General features: G+C 40.7%; 1 protein-coding gene across 4 annotated transcripts in view; it reads right to left on the bottom strand.

The window, feature by feature from the left end:
• LOC105475849 (Bardet-Biedl syndrome 9) overlaps nt 1-19,025 on the bottom strand; it is a 555,557-nt gene that overhangs the window by 434,201 nt on the left and 102,331 nt on the right. For 3 of the 4 annotated variants that reach the window (XM_011731402.3, XM_011731401.3, XM_011731400.2), the window contains exon 5: nt 8,692-8,805. The exons of the other annotated variant lie outside the window; for it this stretch is intronic. In XM_011731402.3, coding sequence (XP_011729704.2) covers nt 8,692-8,805 — 114 coding nt within the window. The remainder of the gene's footprint in view (nt 1-8,691; nt 8,806-19,025) is intronic. 4 annotated transcript variants of the gene reach the window in all.

Below are 19,025 nucleotides of genomic sequence, written 5' to 3'. Positions count from 1 at the left end.
TTATAATTAACTGTCTTTTAAAAACCCACTCTGTTGTGCAACTCGAAAAAGTTAACATTTATTTTTAATAAAAGGCAAAGCATTATCATGGGATCAACATTCCTCCATTAGTGATTTCTTGCCATACCTTATTCTAAAGCAGCAGCAACTAAGGCCAAAAGTTATAGAGGACTGCCATCTAGTGTTAGTTCATTTTGATGCACACACAAAATATTGCACCCCTCTTCTCCCACTGCCTTTCCATACTTTAAATAGCACATTTGCTTAAAACAGTGTTGGGCTTTAGTTTTGTTTAATTCCTTTATTGAGACATGATCACCAAACAATAATTCCATAAGATGCCATATGAAATAGAGGAAAGTAGAAAACAAGGATTTTTAGGTTTCTTTTTTAAATAAGATCAACTACAGGGAAGTTTTCCAATTAAAAGAATCACCCACTCCCTCCTAGAAAGGTGCACATTAAATACACATTAAAGACATCAAGCTTAGAAAGTGGGTTTTCTTATGAAATGTACAAGTCTTGGAGTCTTACTTTCTTCTTCCTAAGTTCTATACTTTTTACAATTTATTTATACAGTATTTAAGGAAGAAAGCTACTTTCATATTGGAAAAAAACATTTTACAAGTGTCTGACTTAATAACTCAACCTCTCCACTCTATCCTAAGGAAATAATCAGAAATGTAGATAAAGATTTATGTAAAAAGATGTTCATTCATAGCTTTGTTAGAAGCGTCGGAACCAGAGTGACTCCATCTTGAATAGGGCCTGGGTAAAATGAGGCTGAGATCTACAGGGCCGCATTCTCAGAAGGTTAGACATTCTAAGTCACAGGGTAAGACAGGAGGTTGGCACAAGGTACAGGTCACAAAGACCTTATTGATAAAATAGTATGTGGTAAAGAAGTCGGCCAAAACCCACCAAAACCAAGATGGCGACCAAAGTGACCTCTGGTTGTCCTCACTACTCATTATCACTAATTATAATACATTAGCATGCTAAAAGACACTCCCACTAGTGCCATGACAATTTACAAATGCCATGGCAACATCAGGGAGTTACACTGTATGGTCTAAAAAGGGGAGGAAACCTCAGTTCTGGGGAAATTGCCCACCCTTTTCCTGGAAAACTTATGAATAATCCATCCCTTGTTTAGCATATAACCAATAAATAATCATAAAATAGCCAATCAGCAGCCCTCAGGGCTGCTCTGCCAATGGAGTAGCCATTGTTTTATTCCTTTAGTTTGTTAATAAACTTGCTGTCACTTTACTCTATGAACTTACCCTGAATTCTTTCTTGTTTGAGATCCAAGAACCCTGTCTGGGGATATGGATCAGGACCCCTTTCCAGTAACATTTTCCTGGCCAACCATGAAATAACGGTATGATGGAGACTACTGACCCTAAGGATATAAACTGCAGAATCCACTGGCTGACTTTAGAGGCCCAACTTAGAAGATTTAAAGTCTCTCCTAAGACGGAATGGGTTAAAGGCCCCTCTTAAAAAAAGGTGAGGATTCTTGACAAACGGGTTTGACACCCAACTTAGGAAGGTTAGAGTCCTTCTTAAGATTTAGGGGGTTAGGCCGGGCGCGGTGGCTCAAGCCTGTAATCCCAGCACTTTGGGAGGCCGAGACGGGTGGATCATGAGGTCAGGAGATCGAAACCATCCTGGCTAACATGGTGAAACCCCGTTTCTACTAAAAAAAAATACAAAAAACTAGCCTGGCGTGGTGGCGGGCGCCTGTAGTCCCAGCTACTTGGGAGGCTGAGGCAGGAGAATGGCGTAAACCCGGGAGGCGGAGCTTGCAGTGAGCTGAGATCCGGCCACTGCACTCCAGCCTGGGCGACAGAGCAAGACTCCGTCTCAAAAAAAAAAAAAAAAAGATTTAGGGGGTTAGAGGCCCCTCTCAGTAAAATCCCTTTGGTTAAAAATGAATTTGGCATTATGGGATGTTAACCGCTATTCTCTTTGGATTAATCTGCCTTGCACTCTTTGCTGATGGCTGTGGGTTACAGGATTAGGCACGTATGGGATCACCAGACATGGGCAGCTTTTCTTTCTCACCAAAAGGGGAAACTGGAAAGCTGAGGGGACTGCTGGAAAAGATCCCTTAGCGACTGACAAGCAACCACCTGAACTTTTGTTTAGTGTCACTGCAATGGGTGGGTCTTTCTCTGGCTTCCCTGAGCTCCTCATCTTCCCACCCCACTGCAGGCAATGCTTTTCTCCCTTCCCTTTCCTCTCTCTCTGTGTGCAAGCTGCTTGAAGGAATGGTAAAAATCACTACCTCTTGCAATGTTTTAATTAATGAGAAAAAGGGTTTGTGAGGCTGGTCTTAAGCTATAAGACCATAAAAGGAGTACCTCTTTATGACATATAAGCCCGCTGTTCAAGCCAGCCCAGCAAACTAGTCAGTTACAAACTTTGCTGCAGGTTCCTGAAACAAACAAACAAAAAAACTGGATGAAGTCTCCTTCCTGTCTTGGTTTATGTCCTGGGGAGCTTGACCTTTTAAGTACATGGCAGTACTTTCTCTTGTTCTCAGCCAGGACAGGAATTTTGGAGTTTATGTCAGAGCTAGCTCTAAAAATTATCTCAAGCAGTTAAAAGCCTTTGCAAGCTCAAAACTGACTGCTCTAGGCTCCTTCTGGGAAGGGCAATGGAAACTGTCCAATGCTGTAGCTTCGTAACTAAGGCTTATCGGTTTCACCTGTGAGGTTACTTTTGGTAAAGTTCAAAAGCCAGAAATATTGCCTGTTTGGCCTGGTTAAAGTAGAGTAACAAGAGGCTTATAAGGAATTTTTTTAAAGGCACTATGGTTAAAAGTCAGCTTACTTAAAAGCACATATCCAAGTTATATGTACATTTTAAAGGCCTTTATGTTTTTTTTCCTCTTCCCGGATTGTTTTTTTCTGGAAAAGGGGATTGTGTCTTTTCTTGTCAGTCAACTGAATTGTTTTTCTCCATTTTGTCTTCTTGACACTCTTGATGCACACGAGAGGACCTAAGATAATATCTAACAGCTTGGGACACCTTAGGAAGAATGGAGGAGGTACTGCAGACCCCATTTTGGGAGGGAAAAAAAGGACTTCTGTTTCCCTCATGGAACCCCAAGAATTGAAAATAGATAGATCCCTCTCACATTTTTTACTTTTGGGGGTATTAGAAATTACTTCACATTATGAGAGATTTCATGTGTAATAACTAGGTGGGAAATACACTTTGGGGGATAGCTAATGGAAGTTATGGGGGGACACTCAGCTTTTTCCATGTTTGGATCAGAGAAGCATGCTCCTGGCCACCTAGAAGGTATGAAAATGTCCCCATCCCCTACTGAGAGATAAGACTCCCATGGGAGATGGACTGATACCCATCCCTTTTTTGGGATCCAGGATCTGGTATAAAAATGGAACCCTTAATTTTGGGGGATCTGTTTCGCCTTGCACCTATACCTATTTATTAGGGTTAGAAACTGAATGCTTTAAAGGGAAACTTAGAAACTGGCAAATGAAAAATCTTACAACTACTGGATCTTCTTTTGTCTGTGTATTTATATGTGTTGTGTGTGTGTTATGTTTATACATATATATATATAAGTTCAGATTAATTGGTTTAAAAATAATAAGCACTTAAATATTGTTAAAAAAATTAAGACTATAATGCCTTTTAGTTCACGTGACTTAAGTAATCTTTGGGAAATAAAAACACAGCTTTAAGATTATTAGTAAAATAAAGACATTTGGTCTAAATTAGGCAGGTCAGATATTAGGTTTGATAAATGCTTTAAGGTCATAAACTGCTTCTTTGACTCTTGAAAATTGTTCAACTTAACTACTGTGGAGCCATTAGATTTTAAGTAAGGCCTGGGGACATGTGGAGTTAGCCACATCCCCTAACTATACATGAAAGAGTCAGACATTATCTGCACTTCGGTCTGGTGCCCTAGGCTCCACACTTGGTACATAATTAAAATCATGTACTCACCAGGTTTTTCACCAAAAGTTAAGTTTCTAAGAGTTAACAGTGTAACATGTAATTGAGACTACTAGAGAAGCAGTTTTATATGCAAGGTATGTAAGGAAAATGAAATGTGCTCTTGAAAAAGGATTATAAGAAGGCATGGGAATGTGGATTTTTTTCTTTTTGCCTACTTTACAAGGTTAAGGGATTATTTTTTGTTTTGTTTTGTTTTGTTTTGTTTTGTTTGAAACGGAGTCTCGCTCTGTCACCCAGGCTGGAGTGCAGTGGTGCAATCTCGGCTCACTGCAAGCTCCACCTCCCAGGTTCCCACCATTCTCCCTCCTCTGCTTCCCGGGTAGCTGGGACTACAGGCACCCGCCACCACACCCAGCTAATTTTGTTTTTGTATTTTTAGTAGAGACGGGGTTTCACCATGTTAGCCACTATGGTCTCGATCTCCTGACCTCATGATCCGCCCGCCTCGGCCTCCCAAAGTGCTGGGATTACAGGCGTGAGCCACTGCGCCCAGCCAAGGACTGTTTTAAGTTAGACGGGAAAAAGCCAAAGGTTTGAATAAGTTGTGGAAGGTCGGTGAAGAATTAATCTCGTAAAAGACATTCTGTGCATGAACATATTGGCTAAAGTTAAAGGTGTATTATTCCGTTTTTCCATAAATTGAACACTGGAATAAAAGCACAACAGGTTTTTCTCAAAGCACTGATCTGCTTTCTAACAACAACAACAAAAAAGGTATAAAGGGTTATATACAAGGTTTATAAGAATCTTATGATCAAACTAATTAAAATTGGATCGTTTCGTCCATAAGGTTTTATCAAGAATTGGGTTTGACATCAATAATGTACTAATGCAAAGATGAAAACTGGCTTTCTGTCTCAAACAGGATTTTCAAGTTATATTAAAAACAATAAAAGATTTGGCTGAGCGTGGTGCCTCATGCCTGTAATCCCAGCACTTTGGGATTTCCAGGTATAAAGAAGTATATAGAAATGTCTCACCTATTACTCTCTAGAGGTTTCCTAGGGCTATTAGGTTCAATTTCTCATATTAGAAATGTCTTGCCTATCCTTTAGTCCCATCTGCTGGAGGCTCCTTGCACCCTTCTTGCACTTTGTCCACTCTGGCAGCTCCCCTGGAGGAGATCTAAGTCCCTCTTGGCACCGGCATGCTGGTACAAATCCCACGGCAGGATCCGCCCTAAGCCATATGAGGTGAGCACGGAATCACAGATAGGACCCACTCACTCCACACAGCAGTAGTGCTTAGTACCACTCACACAAGCAGCACCACAAGTAGGAGTGCTTGTGATCATTCACACGCACATTCAGCCCCTCAATATCGCAAGCAGCAAGGAAATACTTTGTCGCCTTTATGATGTGTCTTACCTTGCTCTGTGCACACAGTTACCTGGTTGCCGCAGTATGTGATGATCCTTTCCCCCAGGTCGCCAGCCAGTTTCTTTCTGCATTGCTGAGAGTCTGGTTTTATTCGTCACACCGGGTGGGTCCCCAGTCTGTCACCCTTAGGCTACCGCAACAAGGCAGTGGGACATGTCTCCCCACAAGAGGCAACCGGAGACCCGTTCTCCAGGGGAGACCACCAGATTGTTACAAACAAATGCTTGTTCCTCTGTGCCGAAAAGAAGAACTAGCGCTCAGATAAAGAATTTTCTCGGCTGGGCGCAGTGGCTCACACCTGTAATCCTAGCACTTTGGAAGGCTGAGGCGGGAGGATCACGAGGTCAGGAGATTGAGACCATCCTGGCCAACATGGTGAAACCCCGTCTCTACTAAAAATACAAAAATTAGCTGGACGTGATGGCATATGCCTGTAATCCCAGCTACTCAGGAGGCTGAGGTAGAAGAATTGCTTGAACCTGGGAGTCGGAGGTTGCAGTGAGCCAAGATCACACCACTGCACTCCAGCCTGATGACAGAGCAAGACTCTGTCTCAAAAACAAAAAAGAATTTTCTCAGCAAGGTAATTTTGTATCTATAGAAGGGTGCGACTCGCAGATGGAGCAATGGCAGGAATACACCTGAACAAGGGAGAGGAAGGGATTCTTATTCCTGACGCAGGTAGCCCCTACTGCTGTGTTGTTCCCCTATTGGCTAGGGTTGGACTGCACAGTCTAAGCTAATTCTGACTGGCTATTTTAAAGAGAACAGGCGTATGAGCCAGAGTGGCAGGGTGAGCAGTTTGGTGGGAAAGATGGTTATGGAACAGGTAACTAAAGGTGACTTAGGTCAGAGCAGGCAAACAGGGTGACTGAGGTCAAAGCAGGTGACCAGGATAAATCAGGACAGAGCAGGTGACCAGAGGAACAGATGTAAACTACTGATTAAAACTGGTGGAAAAGGCTATTTACTGAAACTACAAGGAAGTTAAACTTTAAAATGGAGGTCAAAGAACTGAACATACTGACAGACTGATTCTTTGAAGAGAAATTTAGAACTCACTGTATCCAACAGGGTTAACTTGATCTGATAATAAAATTAAAAGTACACTGCAATCTGTATAATAGCAGTCCCCAACCTTTTTGGCATCAAGGACCAGTTTTGTGGAAGACAATTTTTCCACAGACCAGGAAGGGGGAAGACTCGGCACATTACGTTTATTGTGCACTTTATTTCTATTATTATTACATTGTAATATATAATGAAATTATCGTACAACTCAACACAACGTAGGATCAGTAGAAGCCCTCATCTTGTTTTCCTGCAACTAGATAGTCCCATCTCGGCATGATGGGAGGCAAGGACAGATGATCAGGCATTAGATTTGCATAAAAGCACACAACCTAGATCCCTCGCATGCACAGTTCACAATAGAGTGTGTGCTCCTGTGAGAATCTAATGCACCCGGATCTGACAGGAGGTGGAGCTCAGGCTAATGCAAGCAATGGGGAGTGGCTGTAAATACAGATGAAGCTTTGCTCTCTCACCTCCTGCTGTGCAACCCAGTTCCTAACAGGTCATGGACCACTACACGTCTGTAGCTCGGGGTCTGGGGACCCCCGCTATATAACATTTGATGTGATCTAAAGAACCACTGTTATGCTATCAAAAAACACTTTTATTTGGCCAAAGCACTTTTTTCTCATGTCATAATTTTTTTATGATGTATGGAATTTAGCAATTTGCTTCTTGGAGATTCGGTAGGGGAAAGTGAATTGAAAATAGCTAATTAAACAAGGGAGGCCTAGGTTCCCGAATCAGGTCAGACATTTTTTCAAAGAACAGTAAAAATCAGTTCTAAAAGCTGAGGAAGCACTTCACTGACAGACTCTACTCTCATCTAAATTTCTCTCTTCATCTTACTCTAGATACCTCCTTATTGTTCAAGTAATCCAAACATTCCTGTTACTCGAGCAGTCCTCCCACCTAACCAGGGGTTTTGTTTCATATCACTTCAGTTATGCAAAATATTTATTTGCACATCAACACCAAAAATATCCCTGATGCTGCTTGGTATACTCAAATTCAACTATTCCTTGTCTTTGGATGTATTAATACAAAATAACTGAGTTCACACAAACAAATCATACTTCCAAAATAAAGTCATTTTCTCATGTTGCTAAGGAAAAATATAATCCAACAGCTAAACAATAAACTCATAAAACATGAGTTCAGGAAGAGCTAAGATATTATAAAATCCCTAGTTACATGCTCTGCTGGTGGCACAGGAACAGATACATACACACAGAGTCACACAATCACATGGGTAAGTGTCACCACCTGGCTTCCTATCCTCAATCCAGCACCACCAGCTCCTCTACCACCCTGTCATGGTGCAGGGAGAGAAGGTGGTTTGGAAATAAGAGCCCTCCCATGCCAACAGCAAGAGTGTACACAAGCAAGCACCAAGCCCTGGTGATTCTGGAAGCTCTGAGACTGAGTGGACATAATGAGGGTGGCCTTTGTGCTAATTAGAAAAAGACACCCCTCTGCCAAGGTGGGAGGAACCCAGTCTCACTGAGCCAGTACTAGATAAAGGTGATGTCTTTGTGAAACATAGAAAAATCACCCCTTCCTCTGGGTAGGTTTACTCCAAGCCAGAAAGCATGGCTTGATGAGCAAGATCAAGTCTGTATTTCAGCCCCACATTCCCCACTCTTCCAGCTGCCCTGTGCAGAAACAACCCACACAACCCTGTGCAGCAGCCCTGGATACGGGTAGAGTGGAGAGAGGTGTTTGCAGCTTTATCCTGCCTGTAGCAGGTAGAGCAATGATTTCCCGTCAATGAGGTCAACCATTTTTTCCACTGAGAGAGACAGTCAGGTATCACAGTTCCAACACACACAAAAAAAGCTCAGTTTCAGTCAGCTTATACATAAAAGAGAAAATCTGTAGAAAAGGCAGTTTTAGAAATGTTTCTATAGACCACATAAAAATGTGCTGGTTATATAAAAATCAAAGACATCCAATGTTTAAAGTTTTCTTTTTTTATTACTTTGATTGGGTATTTGGTCTCCCATCCAAGTAGTAACCAGGCCCGACCCTGATTAGCTTCCAAGATCAGACAAGATCAGGCACGTTCAGGGTGGTATGGCCATAGACTTGCTTGGGCATTTGGATACAAAGGTTTCAATAAAATGTCTATTTTAACTCTTTCTGAGAGTCAAACCACTTAATCCTCTGTTTTATATGACCAAATATTCTAAATCTGTCACTTGAAATAGCATACTCATGATTAAAAGCAAATTACCTTTTATACCACCAAATGATCCATAGGTCATATTGCAGGCTGTTCTCTGAAGATTATGTTCATACATCAATTTCATCTGATATTGGTTCCCATGTTCCACATTACCCAAAGTTCCTAAGGAAAAGAAAAAGGATTACTTTGTATTTGTGTACACTAAAAAGCTTAATTTGTTCTCATCCACTACTCCAATTCTAAGTAATTCAATTTTAGGGAAATTATAATGGCAAAGCACTAAAATATTATGTATTATGAAAAATTAGCATACTGATGACACAGAAAGCCAGTACAGTTAAAACAATTTACATCTCAGCTAAACTACACCATAAGACAAAATACTACCCTGGAGGACATTTTATATTCTATTTTTATTAGACAGATTATATCTGAGTAAAGTGTAATTATTTAAATAACAACAAAACCCTCTAATTTCAGCTCTGAAATAAATAAGTTATCTGCATTTATAAACACTAATAGAGCAAAGAAATGACTCAAAGTGTCTAAGAAAACAAAATCCCCAATACTTTCAAGCAATTAATGTTCCTGCCCCAACTCTCAAAATACTCAAGCCCCTAATTATATTCCAATTAACTGAGAAATTTTCTAAGCTTCCCTCAAGAAGTAAATAGGAAATTTTTTTTCTTCTTCTTCTTTTTTTGAGATGGAGTCTCATACTGTCACCCAGGCTGGAGTGCAGTGGTGCGATCTCCGCTCACTGCAAGCTCCACCTGCCTGGTTCACGCCATTCTCCTGGCTCAGCCTCCCAAACAGCTGGGACTACAGGTGCCTGCCACAACAACTAGCTAATTTTTTGTATTTTTAGTAGAGACGGGGTTTCAACGTGTTAGCCAGGATGGTCTCGACCTCCTGACCTTGTGATCCGCCTGCCTCAGCCTCCCAAAGTGCTGGGATTACAGGCGTGAGCCATCACACCTGGCCAGAAAATGTTTTTATTTGAAGTCTGCCAAGAAGAATCTCCTTCCAAACACAGAAAAATACTCTGCATTTAATAGACTGCATGTGCTTCCTTTCTAGTTCTTTCCAAATGAGAAAAGAGTATTTGTCTGTATTTTATAGATATAGAGCAAGAATATTATGATTAAAAGATGTGTTAGAAAGCAAAAGGATTCAGAAAGCAACTTTCTCCATAAAGAATCATCATTCGTTAATCCAAAATGTAAAGTTAAGGAAAAGTTTAAATTATCATAAAGCAAATGCAATAGTCCTCAAACTGGGTAGTACTCAATCACTAAAAACATCTAAATACATATGTATGTTACTTATTTATTTATAAATTTATATAGGAGCATTTATTTGTTTTGGGTTTGTTTATCCAGAAGAATTTACCAACATACACTGAGATTGTAAGAATATATTTTTACTTCCATTTCAGAATAGAAGCACCCTAAGTTCAAACAAAATTTACAGAAATTTCCCCAAAATTACACAGTACTCAAGGTAGAGAACTGAGTATTCAAACCAGACCTTTAGAACCTAAACCAAATCTTTAGAACCAGGCACTATGTATTGTATCCTGCTGCCCAGTTGTCCACCACTTAACAACTTTCAGGGAATGTGGTCCTCGCACTCTGTAAAGATTTTACTCTCCATAGATCCTGTCAATGACAATTTCCCCAAAGAAAACAGTTTCAAGAATATGTCTTTTCCACTGCAGGGTACCAGAATATGCCACCTCAAACAGGACTCTTTGGCATATGGATTATTTTGAGCTAAAGGTCATAGGGAACTAGCCAGAAAAGCTCTATAAACAGGTCATCATTTAAAAAAGAAATCTCCATTTATTAAAAAAAAGTCTCCCCCACCTGTATCAGGAAGAGGCGTACCCTTAGCTCTTTTCAGTGGAGAAGGCCTCAACTTAAATCACCGTAACAAACTTTACTAAGCAACCCCTGTTTACCACACTTTTTCTGGTCACCTTCCCATAATTTGCCTTCTGTGTAAAGAAGCCCAAAACCCATTTTCTTTCATTTCACCTAAAATGCTATGTTAGCCCAAGGTCCAACTACCCTTTTGAGTCACTCATTGTGGAATACTTCCATGTGTACATGAGCAATGCATATGTTAATAAATTTCTGCTTGTTTTTCCTCTTGCTAATTAGTCTTTGGCCAGTCTAATTTATAAAGCCCCAGCTGGAGAGCCTAAGATGAGTAAAGATTTTTTTTTCCCTCCCTTTTGCCTTTCTCAGCCTGGCCAATCATAGTAGCTGACATTCAGCCAATCATAGGCAGCCAAGTGATGAGACCATGTTCAAGCAAAGTAAATGCTGAGCTGCCAGGAATTAAGCTGTTTCTGTACCTCACTTGCATTGTCTATCCATAAATGTTGCCTGCTCATGTTGAAGAACAGAGCACTCTGAACCTCCTCTGGTGGTTGTGAGGGCTGCCCAACACCTGAGGTATATTCTTTGCTCAATTAAAGTCCGTTAAATTTAAATTGCCTTAAGTTTGTCTTTTAATACTCAAAAGAAGAAAAATCATCATTGGAGGATTTCTTGAAGGAGAATCATTTCTATTCAGTTCCATGTTCCATGCCCCCTACAAGTGGTTAATTAACAGTAGTGTTTTGTTTTGTTTTGTTTTGTTTTTTGGAGACAGAGTCTCACTCTGTTGCCCAGGATGGAGTTCAGTTGCTCTATTTCCACACACTGCACTCTGACTCCTGGGTTCAAGCGATTCTCCTGTCTCAGCCTCCGGAGTAGCTGGGATTACAGGCACCCGCCACCACACCCGGCTAATTTGTGTATTTTTAGTAGAGACAGGGGTTCCCCATGTTGGCCAGGCTGCTCTCAAACTCCTAACCTCAGGTGATCCACCCACCTCGGCCTCCCAAAGTGCTGGGATTATAGGCGTGAGCCACCACGCCCGGCCAACAATAGGTTTTATACACCAATAGAATAAGAAACAAAGATAAAGGCTTAAATTTGCCTGCTGATCTTGATGGAGGATGAAGGCTTTCTGGATTCTAAATGGTAGTAAAATCAGTGAGGTGCCAGGAAGCTGAGGAGGAAGCACAACCAAACCAGCCACACGGGTGAGGGAAACACATACGGTATAAACCTGAAGAGAGTTCTAGCCTCCAAGAAACCAGAAAAAGCAGCTCCAGGAGTCACCTGGTTTATCCCTACAGAAATTGCAAATTCATTCTGAACTGTTAAATCAAGGTTAGCCCAAAGCTGCCTCCTTACATATTTTAAGTTCAGCCTAAAAGTTTCATCTGTACATAGTGAACTATAACATTAATGGAGGTGTAAACAGACTGTAACCTTCCCTTGTGCCAATCATCGAGTTTTGGTCAAAGGTGGCCAACTGATCAAACTGTGTTCAAATGGGTTGAACGCTGAGTTGTAACCAATTTAGCTGTTTCTGTACCTCATTCCATTTTCTGTACATCTCTTTCATTTTTCTGTCTATAAATCTTCTACTACATGGCTGCACTGGAGTCTCTCTGAGCCTACTCTGGCTCAAGAGGCTGCCCAACTCACAGATTGTTCTTTGTTCAATTAAATGCTGTTAAATTTAATTTGGCTAAGGTTTTTCTTTTAACAGATGGTGTCAGAAGTGGGATCCAAAGTAGAGCTTCTAACAACCCCCACGAGAGCTGAGTGACCAAGCGAGGTACCCACTAGGCCTATTGTGCCCATTGCTCTCTCACAGCAACTGGGGATCATGGTAAGTTCTCTCTCAGATTCAGAAGCTCCACATATTTGTGTTTTGAGCTCTCCAAGTTTCTTTGAGCAAATTTCTGATCCAGACTGGGTTTGGAAGTCATGGCAGAAACTGGACTGGGTCTAGGATCAGACTGAATCCAGTAATTATCTTGTATCCAGTTGGGGGCTTCTTATATCTGACTAGGTCAAAAAGAAACTGGTAGTAAATGGAAATATTGCAGGGCGTATAAACTTTGGCTTTTGGAAATTTGCAGAAATTTCTGTGTTCTACTCCCTTTGTTTCATTTTTCTTGCACAATTAGGTAGGGAAAAGTCATTGGCTAGGTTGACCAAGGAGGTCTGAGAGCCAAAGCCAATATTTGAGGTAAAAATGGGAACTTTAGTTTCTGAAGAACTGAGTACCTTCCAGCTTACATGTGCATAAGTATTAGGCCCCAGCAGCAGCAAAGTCTTACAGAAATGGCAAAATCTTACTAAAGATAAGTTACAAATGTGGAGTGTTCCAAATGAACAACACTGCACCAAAGATGTACATTTGAAAATGAAGCTACCCCAAAGAGTCTCATCTAGGGATGCCTATTGACCTGCAGAAGCTTCTAAAATTTTTCAATTTTTTTTCTTTTTTGAGATGGACTCTCACTCCATTTTTGTATTTTTAGTAGAGATGGGGTTTCACCATGTTAGCCAGGATGGTCTCAACCTCCTGACCTTGTGATCTGCCCCCCTCAGCCTCCCAAAGTTCTGGGATTACAGGCGTGAGCCCCCGAGCCGGCCAAATTTTTCAATATTTTTATTAAAAGACTCTTTATTAAAGGTAAATAAAAAGCTTAAGCAACTAATTGATAAGAAAAATTAAATGTGCTAATCTTTTGGCTTAGTTACTATCCTGACCCAAAGGTGAAAAGAAAGCTATCCTAGACAAAGTGTTCATAAAAGGCATGCCCTCAGGCAAAATAGGCTTGCTTCTTTTTCAGATGCAACCACGCTGAGTCCAGGCATAGAGGATACTTTCTTCACCCTATTCCTTAATGGGCTCCACTCTTAACTCAGTAATTTTAGCTAACAAACAGTAGCTAAATTAAGAACACCTATTGAACTAAAATATGACTTCCTGGAATTTAATTGGCTATCTTGAAACTCTTCTATAAAAGAAATTTACATCTATTAAGGAAACTACCATTTTTAAGGATGTCTGCCTGTGTATATTAGAAACTCTTACCATTGTTTTAAATTGGCATAAGTCATATCTTTGATTAAGGTGTCTTTCTGGCCATCTTGTCTTAACTGAATTTTTATGGGAGCACCATTTTTTCCTTGGTTTGAACAAATGATGATACAATATTTAGGCCTAAAATCTTAGCTATGTACTTACGGAATACAATCTTTGTTGTTTGGCCTAAGAGTTGTTATTTTAGAAATGCAAATTTGTTGCCTGGTTAACAATTGCTTAGGGCAATGAAACAAGTAACTGGAAGATTAATAGACCAAATAGGGAAAAGAAAAACTATTTAAAAGCTGGCAAATGAAAATCTTTCATGTCCATGTGTGTTATGCGTCTGTGATAATATTTGGTAAATAAAGCTAATTCTAAAATTGTTGCTAAAATAGGAATGGCTTCAAAATTATCAGTTAAATATAACAAGATATTTGTTTGACTGTGAGCTGTTTTTGGTTTAGAGCCTCTGGATTTGGGGGTCTGCGTATACGGACATGACGAGGTCAAGAGGCATGTTCTTTTTTTTTATTTAGAGAGAGTCTTCCTCTGTCACCCAGCCTGGAGTGCAGTGGTGCGATCTCGGCTCACTGCAAGCTCCGCCTCCTGGGTTCAAGCCATTCTCCTGCCTCAGCCTCCCGAGTAGCTGGGACTACAGGTGCCCACCACCACGCCCAGCTAATTTTTTGTATTTTTTAGTAGAGACAAGGTTTCATGGTGTTAGCCAGGAAGGTCTCGATCTCCTGACTTCATGATTCGCCTGCCTCGGCCTCCCAAAGTGCTGGGATTACAGGTGTGAGCACCATGCTCAGCCTAGAGGCATGTTCTTAGTACCTAGACCACCAGCTACAAGCCAGAACCAAGCCCAAAATGCTCCCTTCTCCCCTACTTTCCTGCTTGCCTACTGGCTATTTGGGGAGGGGTTGAATCCTCCAGATACACTCTTCACAACTCTGTCTTCTGTTCTGACCTCTGCACCTGGTATGTCAGGACTCAGAGAGGCCTTGACCTTCATAGGCCTCCTGAGTAACACAAGGCTACCTGGCACCCAGAATGACTAAGGGAAAATATTAAGGAGGGTACCTGTGTCATACTTTCAAAATTCTTTTCAGTAATTTAAAATCTTCAGGTCATGTTACGTTAAATTAAGTAATAATCATAAAATGTCTGAGTCATTTGTAAGTTAAAATATTGAAATATTAATTATTAAACATTAGTTTGTCTATATACGTTGACATTATGTTTATATGATACAGAAAAACTACATATATTTAGATCTGTTGAAAAACAATAATTTGAACAACAATCTTTCTAAAAAGATATAAAAATAGTTTTTATCTACAAATACTGATATAAAATTAGTTCAAAATTATTTTCTAGGGTTTTCATCAGAAATTAAGGTTACTAAGAGTTAAAATTTTAGACAGATTTGATAAATTTATTTATGAGATTTTATTAAAATTAGCTTTAGTATTTATAATACACTAACAAAAAAGTAAAATTTGATTTCTCCTTTGAACAAAAATTTTGTGCAGCATTTTCATTCATGCGTTGAGTAAACTGCAAAAAGGAAAAAAAAAAAAAGGAGAAAGAAGAGACGGGTTCATCATGCTGTCTTAGGTCTTATAATTGAAAGACTGAGTCTCCTCTATCAAAGAGTACAGGTTTATTATTTTTAAAAAAAAAAAAGAGTCTTGTAAATATCACTTTGGCTAAATGAATGACCATTATTTTATGGTGACCTGTGATCCAATCTTAGTCAAGTGTAATAAAACCTTTGACAATTTGATGGGCTTCCCAAAATCAAATTTCAGGTCAAAATTAAGTCTCTTTCAACATCTGGGATGCTACAGAGGGCACCTGAAGCAGCCAAAAGAGAGATAAACAGGATTATTTGAAAGGTTAAATTACACGGGAAGCACTGTCAAACAAGAAATGATCTTTAATCTTCAAGTTATATTTTAATGAATATGTTACTAACATATGTTCCAAAATTATATGAGATTTCTAAAATTTTAGTATGTCTGGGCATATGCTATCAGTCACATTTATGGCTATTATATTAAGTTATTGTAGGCCATATAAATGACAAAATTTCCTTGTCAATTATGTCTTTAACTATAATCATTGAAAGTTATTTCCAGAGTTAATTGCTTAATTTTAATGCAGTTACTGAAAACTTTACAAGCACCTAAAATCCTAGAGTATCGTATCTTTAAGGAGGTGCATGAAAGGATAGAAAGGACCCCGACGAGCACTCTTGAATATGGGTTTCTGGTAACTTTAGGATCATATCATTTGGATGGGGTAAGAATTCCCAGAACTTAAGGCTGAGCGCAGTGGCTCACGCTTGTACTCCCAGCACTTTGGGAGGCCGAGGCAGGTGGATCACGAGGTCAGGAGTTTGAGACCAGCCTGGCCAACACAGTGAACCCCATCTCTTCTAAAAATACAAAAATTAGCTGGACGTGGTGGCAGGCACCTGTAATCCCAGCTACCCAGGAGGCTGAGGCAGGAGAGTCGCTTGAACCTGGGAGACAGAGGTTGCACTGAGCTGAGATCATGCCACTGCACTCCAGCCTGGGCAACAGAGCTAGACTACAACTCAAAAAAAAAAAAGAATTCCCAGAATTTTAATGAACAGACTGACTAGTTTATAAAACTGCAAACCCAAGCAGGACAAAAAGATTCAACACTAAGAAAATATTTTGCCAGATTTTCATTCTAAACCAGACAGTACTGAAATTGTTTATATATATGCAATGTGAACGAACTCCATGATCCAAGTTAAATTACCTAGAACTTTCAGTTATCGGAGGTGTAAATCTAAACTGGAGAAACAACTGTTATTTAAGAGGACATTAAGTCCAACATTAAGCATGGAGTCATGGAGAACCTGGACAGCCACCTTGTGCTCCCTGAGTCCTTAAAGTTTTTGTCATTAAAAGCTCTGCATTCTATGACTCATCATGGAAGAGATAAAATTATCCAAATTACAAAATGTATTAATTGGAAGATGGCTGAATAGGAACAGCTCCGATCTGCAGCTACCAGTGTGAGAGATGCAGAAGACGGGTGATTTCTGCATTTCCAAGTGAGCTACCTGGGTCATCTCACTGAGACTGGTTGGACAGTGGGTGCAGCCCATGGAGGGCAAGCCGAAGCGGGGGTGGGATGGGGGGCGCATCACCTCACCTGGGAAGCGCAAGGGGTTGGGGGATTTCCCTTTCCTAGCCAAGGGAAGCCAGGACAGATTGTACGTGGAAAAATGGGACACTCCCGCCCAAATACTGCCCTTTTCCAATGGTCTCAGCAAACGGCACACCAGGAGATTATATCCCACGCCTGGCTAGCTGGGTCCCATTCCCACAGAGCCTTGCTCACTACTAGTGCAGCAGTCTGAGATCAACCTGCAAGGTAGCAGTCTGACAAGGGGAGGGGCGTCAGCCATTGCTGAGGTTTAAGTAGGTAAACAAGGCGGCCAAGGGAAGCTTGAACTGGGTGGAGCCCACTGCAGCTCAGCAAGGCCTGCTGCCTCTGTAGACTCCACCTCCGGGGGCAGGGCATAGCTGAACAAAAGGCAGCAGAAACTTCTGCAGACTTAAAAGTCCCTGTCTGACAGCTCTAAAGAGAGCAGTGGTTCTCCCAGCATGGTGTTTGGGGTCTGAAAACAGATAGACTGCCTCCTCAAGACTGCTACTCTCCGAGTAGCCTAACTGGGAGACACCTCCCAGGAAGGGCCGACTGACACCTCATACAGGCAGGTGCCCCTCTGGGATGAAGCTTCCAGGGGAAGGATCAGGCAGCAATATTTGGTGTTCTGTGATATTTGCTGTTCTGCAACCTCCGCTGGTGATACCCAGGCAAACAGGATCTGGAGTGGACCTCCAGCATACTCCAACAGATCTGCAGCTGAGGGACCTGACTGTTAGGAGGAAAACTAACAATCAGAAAGGAACAGCATCAACATCAACAACAACAACAAAAAACCCATCTGTAGGTCACTAACATCAAAGACGTTGATGGTAGATAAAACCACAAAGATGGGGAGAAACCAGAGCAGAAAAGCTGAAAATTCTAAAAACCAGAGTGCCTCTTCTCCTCCAAAGAATTGCAGCTACTCACCAGCAATGGAACCAAGCTTGGCAGAGAATGAGTTTCACGAGATGAAAGAAGTAGGCTTCAGAAGGTAGGTAATAACAAACTTCTCGGAGGTAAAGGAGGATATTCAAACCCATGGCAAGGAAGCTAAAAACCTTGAAAAAAGATTAGATGAATGGCTCACTAGAATTAACAGTGTAGAAAAGACCTTAAATGACCTGATGGAGCTGAAAACCATGGCACAAGAACTACCTGACACGTGCACAAGCTTCAATAGCTGATTCGATCAAGTGGAAGAAAGGGTATCAGTGATTGAAGATCAAATTAATGAAATAAAGTGAGAAGATAAGTTTAGATTAAAAGGAGTAAAAAGAAACGAACAAAGTCTCCAAGAAATATGGGACTATGTGAAAAGCTCAAATCTATGTCTGACTGGTGCACCTGAAAGTGACAGGGAGAATGGAACCAAGTTGGAAAACACTCTGCAGGATGTTATCCAGGAGAACTTCCCCAACCTAGCAAGGCAGGCCAACATTCAAATTCAGGAAATAGAGAATACCACAAAGATACTCCTCGAGAAGAGCAACTCCAAGACACATAATTGTCAGATTCACCAAGGTTGAAATGAAAGAAAAAATGTTAAGGGCAGCCAGAGAGAAAGGTCAGGTTACCCACAAAGGGAAGCCCATCAGACTAACAGCAGATCTCTCAGCAGAAACTCTACAAGCCAGAAGAGAGTGGGGGCCAATATTCAACATTCTTAAAGAAAATAATTTTCAACCCAGAATCTCATATCCAGCCAAATTAAGCTTCACGAGTAAAGGAGAAATAAAATCCTTTACAGACAAGCAAATGCTGAGCGATTTTGTCACCACCAGGCCTGCCTTAAAAGAGTTCCCAAAGGAACCACTAAACATAGAAAGGAACAACAAGTATCAGCCACTGCAAAAACATGCCAATTTGTAAAGACCATCAATGCTAGGAAGAAACTGCATCAATTAACGAGCAAAATAACCAACTAACATCACGACATGATTAAATTCACACATAACAATATTAACCTTAAATGTAAGTGGCCTAAATGACCCAATTAAAAGACACAGACTGGCAAATTGGATAAAGCGTCCAGACCTATCAGTGTGCTGTATTCAGGAGACCCATCTCACATGCAGAGACACACATAGGCTCAAAATAAAGGGATGGAGGAAGATCTACCAAACAAATGGAAAGCAAAAAAAAAGCAGGGATTACAATCCTAGTCTCTGATAAAACAGACTTTAAATCAACAAAGATCAAAGGAGACAAAGAAGGCCATTACATAATGGTAAAGGGAT

The sequence above is a fragment of the Macaca nemestrina genome, chromosome 4 (genome assembly GCF_043159975.1).
Source record: "Macaca nemestrina isolate mMacNem1 chromosome 4, mMacNem.hap1, whole genome shotgun sequence".
NCBI lineage: Eukaryota > Metazoa > Chordata > Mammalia > Primates > Cercopithecidae > Macaca > Macaca nemestrina.
This window is presented reverse-complemented; position numbering and strand designations above follow the sequence as displayed.